This window comes from Lepidochelys kempii, chromosome 1 (assembly GCF_965140285.1).
Source record: "Lepidochelys kempii isolate rLepKem1 chromosome 1, rLepKem1.hap1, whole genome shotgun sequence".
NCBI lineage: Eukaryota > Metazoa > Chordata > Testudines > Cheloniidae > Lepidochelys > Lepidochelys kempii.
The window spans coordinates 82105928-82119257 of record NC_136380.1 but is presented as its reverse complement, the minus strand read 5'-3'; the positions used below and the strand labels follow the sequence as shown (position 1 = coordinate 82119257).

The 13330-nt window shown below is 42.6% G+C and overlaps 1 protein-coding gene across 3 annotated transcripts in view; it reads right to left on the bottom strand.

Moving 5' to 3' along the window:
* The window catches only part of SLAIN1 (SLAIN motif family member 1), a 66465-nt gene extending 53479 nt beyond the window's left edge, over window positions 1-12986 (bottom strand). Inside the window, exons 1-2 of one of the 3 annotated variants that reach the window (XM_073347261.2) lie at window positions 11979-12986; window positions 7939-8078 (exon numbers count right to left, since the gene is read on the bottom strand). In XM_073347261.2, the coding sequence (XP_073203362.1) occupies window positions 7939-8078; window positions 11979-12481 (643 nt within the window). In that variant the 5' untranslated portion in view covers window positions 12482-12986. The remainder of the gene's footprint in view (window positions 1-7938; window positions 8079-11978) is intronic. The other 2 variants (XM_073347267.2, XM_073347285.1) reach the window with 2 other exon arrangements.
* Between the last annotated feature and the right edge of the window lie 344 nt (window positions 12987-13330).

The following is a 13330-nucleotide window of genomic DNA, read 5'->3' as shown; positions in this document are numbered from 1 at the left end:
GCTCCTGAATAGTTGTTTCAGGGTCATAATATGCCTTCTCTTCAAAAGATCATACAGGCAGTATTTTTTTAGTTTGGAGGCACACTATTCATTATAATACACTAAGTACTGTTTCTATCATTTAAAAAAAGTAAAACAAAAAACCAGAGACTATAAAAGAAGACTGTGGGCAATGGCAAAACTTCCACAACAGACTTCAGTAGAACCAAGATTGGATCCTATTATTTTTAAACAGCTGAAACAACATTTCTTAAAAAAAAAACAAATCTAGGATGAACTGTGTACTTTAAACAGTATTTTATATTTTGACAGTGGGAATTTTCTATAATTTTGTGTGCCTCAGTTTCCCTCTGTACTTTGCACTGTTCCCCTTTGGATGCAGTGGGTTAAAAAGCTGCACTTGGAGCACAGAAGGAGACAGGAGATGTTGTGCCACAACTCTCTGGGATAGAATGAATGGGTCATTAAAGGACTGGCTGAAACTGACCCATATCCATGGAGGATCCAAAAGGCAAGGACAATGAGAACCCCAAAGACTGAACAATTAACACCTAACAACAAGGAAACTTCAGCAAGTGGAACATGTGAACTCTGTACAGACCTACAGGAGTTGAACAATGGACTGAAAGCTGTCAAGTGTCTGGAATACAGCTAACTTTTGGAAAGACGAGCTCTCACATGGGACTGACAGAGGGCCAAAAACGGATTCCACAGCAGCTTGGCTGGGTGGAATGGTGGCTTGGCTGGGTGGAGTGCTGGCTTGGCCACAATGGACTATGTCTTAACCTTTAAGAACATAAGAACAGCCATACTGGGTCAGACCAAAGGTCCATCTCGCCCAGTGTCCTGTCTTCCAACAGTGTCCAATGCCAGGTGGCCCAAACCTTTATTTCTCTATGCTAACCTAAGAACTTCCTGATGCTGTGTTCCAGTTCACTAATAAAACCTACTCTATTTTGAAAAGCCTCCTGATGTCACTACAAATAACTGCAGAGGTGCACTGGTCCCTGAAGTATATAAGACTCCTGGTCAGAGACTGTCAGCTGGACTCACGTTGTGAAACAGGTGTTCTGGAGTCTAGAGGCTGAGTCTCAGAGGCACTGAGGCTGTCTGGCCTACCCTTAAGGAAGAGTGAGACCCCCTTGGAGGTCTGGCACACTGAAGGGATTCCTCCAAGTGTAAAGATCTTGAGGTTAATCAATAAACCAGTGAAGGAGAAAGGAACAACACTTTTAATAAAAACCAAACTAAGAGCATTTCTGTGGTGAATTGCTGTGCACAGCTACACTGTGTTCTCAACCCCAGCTTCCAGGGCACATCTTTAAACTCCTATATTAATAATACTGTCCCTTATCATAGAATATCAGGGTTGGAAGGGACTTCAGGAGGTCATCAAGTCCAACCCCCTGCTCAATGAGGGAGCATCTCCAAAATATAATCTTCCACAAACATATCACTATACCAAAGGACTGTTAAAAACTGGGGCATGAGACAGATCCTGTGGGCTCTGCTGTCTGGAAGGCTGAGTTTCAAGCCCTGCACAAAAATTAACTGAACTCCTGTAGATGGACTCCTTGCTATGGCACTTAGTTCCTCAATTTATCTACTTGGCTCTTCAATGGCATGCTACTGCAGTATAGCTACATGCAAAATCCTCAGCTGGTGTAAATCAAGATAGGGAATGGGAAATTTGCCCATCAGATCTCTCTCCTTAGAGGATTTGGTACTAAACAGAGTTTTCCAAACCTCCCATAATTACTAACAGAATGTAAAACAGACTCCATCACCCTATTAAGGCTAATATGTGGTCCTGCTGACTTGATAGTGTTGGATCATATCAAAAGTTCTGTATTAAAATCACAAATGAGTTTGATTCCCCATAGTTTAAATTCCAGGGTATTACTAATTAAGAGGTCTCTTGGTTTTTTGGTACTGTTTCTCTCCCTCTGTGTGAAACTTGCAAGCTGCTAATTGCATTGGTACATTCTAAGAGTCTGTTCTCAAAGCAATTCACAGAGAGAGAGAGACTCAAAGCAATACTCTGTAACAACAGAAACAGCACCCAGAGACTCCCCGCCCTTTTATTGTATTCATCTCGCTTTATTAACAATTGTGATTAAAATAGAGATAGAGGATGTATGTGGATGGATGCTTGGTGTGGATAATAACTGAATGATCAGGGAGGTGCCAGCCTAAGAATCCAGTGTCCATTGGCTGAAGAAGGCATCAAGTGGAAATAACCAGAGGACCCCCCCGCCAGAGGGCAGACTGGAATCCACCCAGCAGCCTCAAGGATGGGAGAACCAAAGATTAAGATAACATCTAGCAGTACGGAGCCGTCAGGAATGTGCAATCTGCAGATTGATTCAGCAACAGCATGATGAAGCAATTCCCATAGACTGGCATAGGAAGAAATTCCTATAAAAATGGACTCTACAAAGTGAGAACTTTAGGGTCTGATTCTGCAAACCAACTTCCAGGAGCATCAGATGAGCATCTGACAAGGCCCTGCTCCCTCCTCATGTCCAGGCCACCTGGCCAGTGGCTTGGCATGAGCAACTCTAAGGCTGGTAAATATAACAACCTTGCAGAACCTGTGTGTGTGTGTGTGTGTGTGTGTGTGTGTGAATAAATGTGAGATTGAATGGAATGTTATAGCTAACTGCTTACTATGATTCTTTCTGTATTCACAGTAAATGTGGTATTTTACCTTTTTCCCTTTAAGATCCTGCTGGTTTTTGTTTTTATTGGTACAACAACAGAATGAAAAAGGTGGAGAGCAGTGTTAAAAATGCGGGTACAAATTTAGGAGTAGATAACAAATTGCTGTAGACCAGCCAAAAGGAAACCCTCAGACAAGCAAAGGATCAAAGAGGAATAGTTTTCTTGCAAAAACATGACACTGGCCCTACCTCTTCCTAGCTTCCCTGAATGTCTCTTCCTTGCTTATCTATCCTTTCCACCCACTGCAGCAAATGGACAGTCAAACTCTGCTTCACCAGCACCATGCAATTCACTAGAATTGTTCAATCCTAATTTGTTTCATGTTGTTGCTCTTTCTGTGCACTGCACTGTATGTGTTGTATGCCACTATCTAGGTTAGAAAGAACACTTCAGGGTTCTCCCAATTAGGAAACACACACACACACACACAATAGAAAAAGCAAAATGAATGGGAAAATACAGGATTCTTATAATTCTGCTCCACATGTAAACTTCCACTAGAAATCTGGCCCCAAATTCTAACAGTCTTTGGTTGGAAGTCTTCCATTGCTAAGCATATCTCAGAGAAATAGAGCATAAACATTTGATGACATGAGTGAGGCTCAGCAGTCTTATCTGCATAGCTTGAAACTTATCTTTGATCTACTGCCAATTCTTAAGTTTAGGCCTCCAAAAGATTGTGCAGTTTGAGGGCTTAAAAAAAAAATATCAATCAGGGAAGATATGAAACATCAGCAAATACTATAGAATACATCCTATGTCATGACTGCACTACTGGCCTTAGTGTCTTCCGAACCGTACATTTCTCTCACTCTTACACACTACAGAATTGGGGCATTTGTTTTTTAGTTGTACTTTGGCTACAGCATCGCAGTGGCAAATCTCACCTGGAAAGGTATCGTTCGACCGACTCCACCCACGTGGCACAATTTTCTGGCTGATAAATCAAATTTATGAAATGTGAAAGGTAGCAAGGCTTGGAAGCACAAAAGGAGTTAGGTGCCTAAAACAGAGGCTTAGGAACCTAAGAATCAGTTTTGGGACCACTGTGATGCACAAAACTCCCACTGATCCCTGGAGCTGCCTAAACTCACTCAGAGCCTAAATCTTTGCAGCAAAAGTTCCCTAGCTGCCTAACTTTTGCCTCTGGGCATGCCAACTGCTATCTCACTGTAGGCGTCCAACCACCTACCCTCTCAGAAGCCCCAGAGCGATTCACAAACCAGGGGAATACAGACATTCTTCTATCTAAATCACATTTAGGGCCCAATCCAGTAGGCATGCTCAGAGGGCATCAAACAGAGTAGGCCCCAAAGGTGAGTTCACACAAAATAGCTGGAGTGGGGAAGAGGACTTTCCTCTTACCCTAACCACTGTGCCATAAATTATTCACGTGGAATATGGGTTCAAGTTCCCCCCAGGGGAAGAAGGGATTTAAACAGGGATCTGCCACCTCTCCAGAGAGTGCTCTAACCACTGGGCTATGCGCCATTCTGATATGCTGCTCCCTCAATCTCCCCTGTTGAAGCTGATGCATTCTGGATAAATAGAGAGTTACTGTCAAAGGGAAAATGGATCTGGTCTTTCACCTCCCAAGTGAGCACTCTAACCCCCAGATTATTGAGAGAGTCTCTCTCTCTCTCTCTCTCTCCCCCAAATGGCTTCTTAAGAGTCTTCCTCCTCTCCTTTCCTCTCCCCTAGCTTCTTGCTAACAGCATAGGTGCTTACCGCCAAGAGAGCGTTTGCAGCCGAGAATCCCAGGAAGAGATAAGCAGCCCAGACTTAGGCACCTGTTGTGGGCAGGAGGGTTTAGCATGCATCCCTCTCATTGGCATCTCCCATTGGCTAGTGTAGGCAGCTCCCTTCCTAGCATGCTGGCGTTTGTGAATCACAATCTCCCCATTCATTGTATGGGAGCCTAGACACCTAACTCAGGCTTTGTGAATCACAGTGATATTCTAGGTGTCTGAAAGTTAGACATTAGGACACTCAGCATCACCAGTCCTAACTCCTTTTGTGCATTCAAGCCCAAGTGCCTATAAAACATCATGAGCACTATTTCCCCTCAATATAAAGTTATAAGGAGGAGCTGCAACCACTGCACCCAGAATAGAAGAGAGACTGCTACCAAGCCTGAGTGAGATGCAAACTCAGGAAGAGAAGCCAGGAGCTGCAGTTGGATCTTGTGCATTGTATTCACCAAGGTACACCAGTCTGGGTAGTTTTTGCTTCAGTGAAACTACTCATGCATTTAAAATTGGGCATGTCCTTAAGTAACTTGCTGTACTGGGGCCTGTATGAAGAGCAGAAGGAACAACTGAGCCAAGGCAAAAATAAGTTTTTGCTGCTTTGCATTCCTGTTACCACTATAATGCTAAAATAGCTAGGAGTAGCTAAGATAGCTACACTGGATTCCTTTCTAGCTCATGGATCAACAACAAAATTATTAAGTAAACTCCAACAGCAAACTTTATCTCAGAGTACAGATTTGTACATTGTTACTGCACATGGAGTACACAATAATATTCATCAGCTGAATCAGGGTTACTGGTGGTGACGCACAAGCTAGAAAGAGCATAACTAGATTTTCTGGTACCCGGTGAATTTGAAGGGCTGGTAGCTGAGGGGGAAAGACTTTTTACCTTTAAACTGAGTAAACTGTATATGTTATCACTTGAAATACAACTATTATGGAAATCCATAATGCCACTTTTATAGTCACTTTTTAAGGAAGAATCAAATTGTAATATATAAATAAAAGGGATCATCAATACACGAGGATACAAAATAAAATGAGAAAGGACACATTACAGAAAGTTAGTTTTACTTTATAAAATAGATTTACTAAATTGTTCCAATTGTCCCATCCTGCTCCAAAACAGGGGGAAAGACTCCTATAAAACCTAATCCAACCTTATTACAATTAGAAATGAATGTTAATATTTAATACCTGACATTTGTTGATTAACTATTACATATAGGGGAATGGCCAAATTAAAAAAATTCATATCTGAGCAAAGGTAGTTAATTAGTAACAACAAAACAATTCTATTATAAAAACTGTTGCAATAAAAACATTTGAGACAATTCTCTCCTTTAACACATAGCTCCCAAGATGAGATTTACACGTGGCCTTTGAAGAGAATATAAATCTTCAAATTATTTTTAAAATAATGGAACTTCATGGAGCAATAACCATAATTAGATTATGTAGTAAAAATCACTGTCACAGGTAGCCTTGACTAAAATATTACATTATACATTAAAATTTTCTATGATCTCTCAGATGTTGAAAAATGTACAAACTAAAACCAAAGAGATAGCAATACACTTAAATTTTAAATATACAGGAAAATGTGAAAGCAAATTGCTTTCCTAGTAAATGTAAACAATACCTTGGAAGAAAAAAATAAATAAATTACCCATCTCTGACAGGTTTTAAACACATTTAGTGAATGACATTTTTATAAATTTGCAGTCTTGCCTTTGAGCACCGCCTCTGTTGCACATTATTATTTAAAATTGAGAATGGCAGCAGAAGATAGTTTGTATTGCATCTGTATTTTTAATTTAAAAAAAAAATAAAACTATTACTAAAATCTGCTCTGTTATGCTTTTTTTCCAAAACTGGAGTCTAATTGGATTCCTTTCCAGCTCATACATCATCAGTAGAATTGTTAAGTAAACTGTTGGGCAGGGTACAAACTTCCTGAACTAATCCATTAGAACACTACCCTCTCCTATTTCAAACACTTCCCCAAGACTTATTACTGCTTTGGTACGCACATGTGTGTGCACACACACATTCAATCAGCAACTAAGTATGGCTAGGTTGAAGGATAGTCAGGAATAGCCAATATTTAATTTTAAGAAGTATATATTTTCAAACAAACTGGAAAACGCCAAGATGTAAATGTGAGTCCCTATCCTGTTCCCACTGAAGTGAATAAATAAAACTCAATGGACTTCAGTAGTACAGGATCAGACTCACAGACTCCAGTTCAGCAAAGCACATAAGTACATGCTTAATCTTAAGCATGTGCTTAAGTGCTTTATAAGTGCGTGGCCATAGCTTGTTTACACAACTATATGGCTATATTAACATTAAACTGGTCTTACTTCTCCTCTCCTCTCTGCTTCCCCCCAATTGTTTTCTGAAGTCTCATGTCAAGTCTTGCTCGAAACTGGATTATTGACTGTTTGGGGCAGGAACCACACAACTGTACAGCATCTAACACACTGGAATCTTAACTGGGGCCTGGGGGTGATACAACAAATGAATAAAATAATTAAATAATAATGTAGCTGATTTCTATTTAGAACTGCAATATACCCAGGGAGCTAGACTCACCACAAATAGACATAAAAAGAAAAGGAGTACTTGTGGCACCTTAGAGACGAACCAATTTATTTGAGCATAAGCTTTCGTGAGCTACAGCTCACTTCATCGGATGCTCACAAAAACTTATGCTCAAATAAATTGGTTCGTCTCTAAGGTACCACAAGTACTCCTTTTCTTTTTGCGAATACAGACTAACACGGCTGTTACTCTGAAACCTGTCACTGTTAGACATAACTCCATACAAAGTTAATTGGAATTGAACAACCTTATGCCAGCAATGAACTCGGCGCCCCAATATTCGAGCAATAGAAAGTCCTACACAGTATTATCCGTGATCAAGTTAGATTTCTTGTTGTATTTCCTATAAATAATAAAGCCCTGAACCTACAATGAGATGTGTGCAGTTAGAACCCATCCCCTGTGTAGAGTCCCACTGCAATGTATGAGGCTCTGTGCAATTACAGAGGTGCTTTGTGCACATCTCATTGGAGGATTGATACTCTAAGTTAGGGCCCAAGATTTCTCCCATTAAAGTCTATGGGCCCTTATTTAGAGGAAATGGGGACATCTGAAAATTAATAAGATAGTTAAAAATTAGGGTTTGGAGAGTGGAGGAAAAAGAAGAGGAGAAGGAAACGGAGATTGCTTAAAAATGCACGCTAAGCAAAACCTAAAAATATAGCTGCCACTCATAACAGAGGGAGTTGTATATACTTATATTACAAAACTATGAATCTACCATTTGCTAAACACAGAAAGCTGCTGAAACTGATCAGCATATAGAACTTCAAACTTGAATGCCAAGCACAGATGCTAACTGATTAGTTATGAAATTCAAAGAAATATAACAAGTAAAAAGATCATAGGATTACCTTGTTCCAGTCTAAAGCATAGGGAACGTTTTGCAGCTTCTATCTCAGGAGTTGGATGATCCAGAATATGTCTACACCATTGCAGAGGACTCAGTGATTTCTCTTGCAGTGTGAGGGTCTTAGTAGGCGAGACATACAACCTCAATTAAAATATGCAGAAATATTAGCATGTACACAGTACATAAGCTTTATATTTTTGGATACTTGATTGACTGCATATTAAGAATTTGTTTCTAACACTAAAGTAATGTAATACTACAGTTTTCATAGACAGTACACATACCCCAGAGACAAATATTAACAGAAAATATTATAAAATCTAATACTCACTGTAGATTAAATCATTGCAGTGCTTAACTTTGTATTTAAGAACCTCATAGTAACATCTTTTACATTCTTACCTTCTATGATTTACCCAATCATGTCAGAATTGATATAATATTACAGTTTTCACAGGCAGTATCTTTCCCACATGATACAAAGACTTTATATATTATACTGTACATTATGTACAGATTTTGGAAATTTAAAAAGTTTGCTGGATGATGATGATGATTTTTACACTCCTGGTTCTAGCCAAATGAACCAACGTGCAGAAAAAGAAGTGTAGGAGAAGCTATTCTATTTTGTCTGGGCTTGGAATACAATAAGCAGCTAACCACAGAGACAAGAATATTTGAGTATCTGGTCATCTCCTGTGCCCCTGGGGTAGAGTTTACTTTTCCACGGGTGTTTAAACCACCTCATGGTAGGGGGCTTGATGGCTTTCACAGCTAAATTCTCTAAGCCGGTGTCCACTGTTATTGGAGTCCTCACGGATTTTGACATGCATGTAGACATAGGTTCACCTGGGAAAGCACACATCTTCCTGGATGAACTATCATTAGCTCTCAGCTTCCTCACTGAACATCATACCCTGTTTGTTTCTAAAGCACAGTGTGGTTAAACAAACTCTTAAGTAGGATATCAGAAGTTGGGCAAAAAGGCACACTGGCCAGGAAGCGGAATGCTAATAGCAGATACAAAAAGGCTAAAGTAAAGACAAAGGGACTAAGTCTCAGATGATTACTAATTAGAGACAGAGCTCTTCACATTTAGGTTATTGTGCAAAACCTGCTCTGCTCAATAGCGAGCTATTGCTACGTAATGCCTGCTTAGTAGTCTATTGTTTGGGAGATAAACTGGTACTTGCGATCCAGCTCCGAATGGACAAGTGTCCTCATCACAACTGGTACCCTTGTTTGCAATCCCAGCAGAGTTCCAGGACTGAATTTGTCTGACAATAGGGCTGACCTCCTCTCACTTAATAGAATGGTTGGCTACACAATTAATGCTCAGAATTAAAAACCATGATGAGCCGCATATGTACTGAAAATAACGTCTCAGATCCACTGTTAACTTTCAGCAGTATTTTGAAAGTAAAATATGTGACTGATGAGTTCTAAATAATTTGATGTTTATGCAGAAAGATGACAACCAAGGGAAAGTTTTTACTTTTTTTTTGTAACATGGTTTTTTTTTTTTCCTTTTTTGAACTGCAATTTTTTAGAACAATATTACAAAAGCAGTTAGGGCCTCAATATTAAAAAGTCAACAATTAGGACTGGATTGGCCTTTGGCTTTCTAGATTTGACACATTATTTAAAAAAAGATTTAACAAGTCATCAAAAGCATCATAACAATAACCCCACAGCAGCTAACAGAAACTACCACTGACCAACAATGCAGTTCATTAGAGATTCATCCCTGAAGGAAATATGTAACGCATCTTAGTTTTATTAATTTTAAGAAAGTAACTGTCCTTCAGATGAACACCAAGGGCCAAATTCCGCACCTCTATACATACGTTCAGTCCCCAGTGATACCATACATAGGTGGAATTTGCCCCCAAATAGCAAGATTCTTCCCGAAGAGCAAACCAAACCTGATAAATACTCACGACTGACATTTGTACTGCAAGACTTGCAATAATACTGATCCAATACAGCCCTAAAATGTAAGCATGTACAAAACATTATTAAATGCAACTGACCAAGCAAAGTGGTCACCCCAATCAACTAAATGAGACCAGAGAAACAACACCTTACACATTATCTGTCATGAGCAATGAAGAAAGTTTGAAATTATAAAACTGATTCATCCCAGTCATGTTCCCAGAACAGTCCAGCACAATCTAATCATCTGCAGAATCACCTGGTACTGATAAGTCAAGTATGATAATCACTAATAAACTATCTATCTACAATTGTTAGTGATTTCCAAAAGAAGAGTTTCAAAACTTAGGCCAGTTATCTAAAAAAGCTTTACAGAGAGAATCACATTTTGATGAATCTTAAGACCCTACCTATACTACCACAATAACCATGTTTAAACATGGTTCTGGCTCAACTGCATTATATTATGATATGCTCTTATCAGCATGGATTTTAAAACTATATTAGAACATGTTAAGGAAACATCATCACCTGGATAGACACCCAGGCTAAAATATGGCTCTTTAGCATAATTGTAACATTCTTTTTCTCACTGACATATTTTAATACAGTTGAGCTACAACCACATTTAAATGTGGTTAGTTCTGTAGTACAGATCAGGCCTTCTGGGTCATTTTCCGTAGTATTTATTAGCACACTTGAGGATTATTATACAAGCTGTTGAGATATACAAGTTACAAGACACTAGACAATTCTGAATATGTTTGGTCTGACAAAGTGGGTAAGGTAATATCTTTTTCCAGACCAACTTATGCTGGTGAGAGAGAGAGAGAGAGAGCGCACGCGCGCATCTTTGGAGCTTACACTGGGCTCTTCTTTGATATTATCTCACCCACACTGTCTCTCTAAGATACCGGGACCAACACTGCATATCTTTGTCTATAAGTTTCCTTTCCTGGGCATAAAGAAACAGCCACAAATATTCCCCTAGTTCAATTTTATTTTCTGCTTCTTCCAGTTTATGACACATGTTCATACATTACTCTGGAACCATGTACGTATTTGAACAATATAACTGCACAACAACAATGCTCAAAAGTCCAAAGCCCTCCTATACTGCTGAGGGCTGAAATTCAACTTGAGAGAGGGTAGCATTTTAAGGAGAGTATAGCCAGTACAAGGAAAACTGAAAGCATTCCTTATTTTTTAAAGAAGGCTGTAATCTCTTTGTTAGTCCTTCCTAAAAATGACTGTAGTAAATCTATTCTAAAGGAAGCAACAAAAGCCTCAGTATCAAGACTAAAAGCCAATATACTTATCAGTCATGTTGCTCTTCAGTAACATCTTTTCATTATTCTTTACCCAATTATGTTTTAACCTAAACCAGATTTTTCACCTTAAATCTTCCTTCCTGACATCTACCACTTCATAATTGCCACATTTATGACAGTGTTAATTTAACATCCTGAATGAATGGCTAGTGAGGTCACCAAATCTTAGAAGCTCAGTCAAGCCTGAGAGATGAGCACGAAGATAAATGTGCTTAGTAGGAACAATAAAATTCAGTGCAAAATATTGCTCCCTGTTTTTTGGATCATTACTGAGTAGATACAGTAGCAAAGACAGCCTGTAGTCCTGCTCTTCCCAAGGGATATAGAAAGGCTTGAAATTAGGCATGCAGAGGACATGGAGCATAAAGGGGCGATTACAGGATAAACTCTGGATTTAAGAAGCAGGAGACAACAGGGGTCTCAGAAATGGCCCTTTTTCATTGAGAAAGTTAATCACACAAACCAGATGACACGTTTAAAAAAAGCAGATTTAAGATTCAGCAAAACAAGATCAAGCGGATTTTAGGGTTAATGCTAATCAGTGACTTGAAAGGACCAGCTGTGTAAGAATTAGGGAAGACGGGGGGGGGGGGGGGAAATTAGCCAGGCTGCATTACTACAGCCGGGTTCTCCATGCCTAACGGGGGGCGAGGATCCCGTTGCCGTCCCGTCCCCCCCAAGGCCCCTGGTGCTTCCGGCTAGGGGGATTTGCCCTGGGGCACAGGGGCGGTCAGCTCCGGGGCTGGGGCGCTCAGACAATACGGGGGTTACGTACCATGTGTCTTCGTCCTGGCTGCAGTCACCGTCCTCCAGGTCCAGCACCTCCACCTCGTCCAGCACCGTGGCTGTCCCGGCCGCGGGGATGCTCCCGGCCTCATGCCCGCCTCCTGCTGCCGCGGCCAGACTAGCCAGGGCGGGCTTGAAATAGACGAAGGGCTCCGGCGGGCCCAGGCTAGCGGTGCACAGGAGAGTGGGCGCCGGGCTGGGCATGCACAGGGCCCCGGGGCCGCCGCTCGGGGCCAGCCCGGCCGCTGCGGGGGAGCCGAAGGCCGGGGCCGGTGGCGGCAGCAACAGCAGGTGTGGGCTGGCCGGGGCCGGGGGGACGGCGGCCGCCGCCGCCGCCGCGCGGCTCCGCAGCTGCTCGTTCTGCTTCTCCAGCTTCCTCACCAGCTCCTGCAGCTTCTTCACCTCCAGCTCGGCGCTCACCACCGAGCCCGCCCCGGGCCCGGCCGCCTGCACCTCCGCCATCGCCGGCGGCTGCAGCCAGGCAGCCTCCATCCGCCCCGCCCCGCCGGCACCTGCTCGCCGCAAGGCCGCGGCCAGCCGGGCTCCCTCGGCCGCTCGCCTCCTGCCCTGGTCGCGCTCCTGGCGGCGGCGGCGGCGGCTTTGGCGTGTCCCCCTTGCAGCTCGCGTTCAGCCTGCTCGGCGGTAGCCGCCTCAGCTGCTCCTGCGCCTCCTGTCAGCCGCGACAACACAGCCCGGGGGCTCCCCTCCCACTCTGGCACGGGAGAGGCACCCGCACAATGGGAACAAAGAGCGGCCCGGCTCCACAGCCATGAGCCGGGGAGGGGGACGATACAAAGCGAGCGCCTGAGGGGGAGCGGGGCTCGCGAGAGGCGCGCCCCGCGTCGCCGCGCAGGGGAGCGGGAGCCACGCCCGGCAGCAGCATCCTCGCCCTCAAGGCGCCGGCTGCAGCCCCATTAAAGCCGAGGTGGGTGCCTCGGGGGAGGGGGCTCCTCTATCCCCACCCCCTCCCTAGTCAGACACCAGTCACGGACATCAGCTGTTGACTCCTGGGCACAAAACAATATCGTGAGGAGAAGGGGAGATTTGTCTGTGACCCAGCTTCTGTCCCGCCACGCCCCCGTTCCCTCGTAGCTCGCCCCTGAACCTTCCACTTTCAATGGACCTGCGAAGGAGGACACCACTTTTTTAAAATGATTATTTATTTTAACACGCTGAGCCTGCAGCCTTCATTCGGGCCAAACTACCTGGTAGTTTAAAATACAATTAATCCCCGTGGCCATGGGGAAGTATTAAAACCCGAGTCTTTCAAAAAATAGCCTGTCTACCCAGCTGTGATAGCTACTGCCCGAGTCTGATTCTGAATGAATTGGCTACGCATCA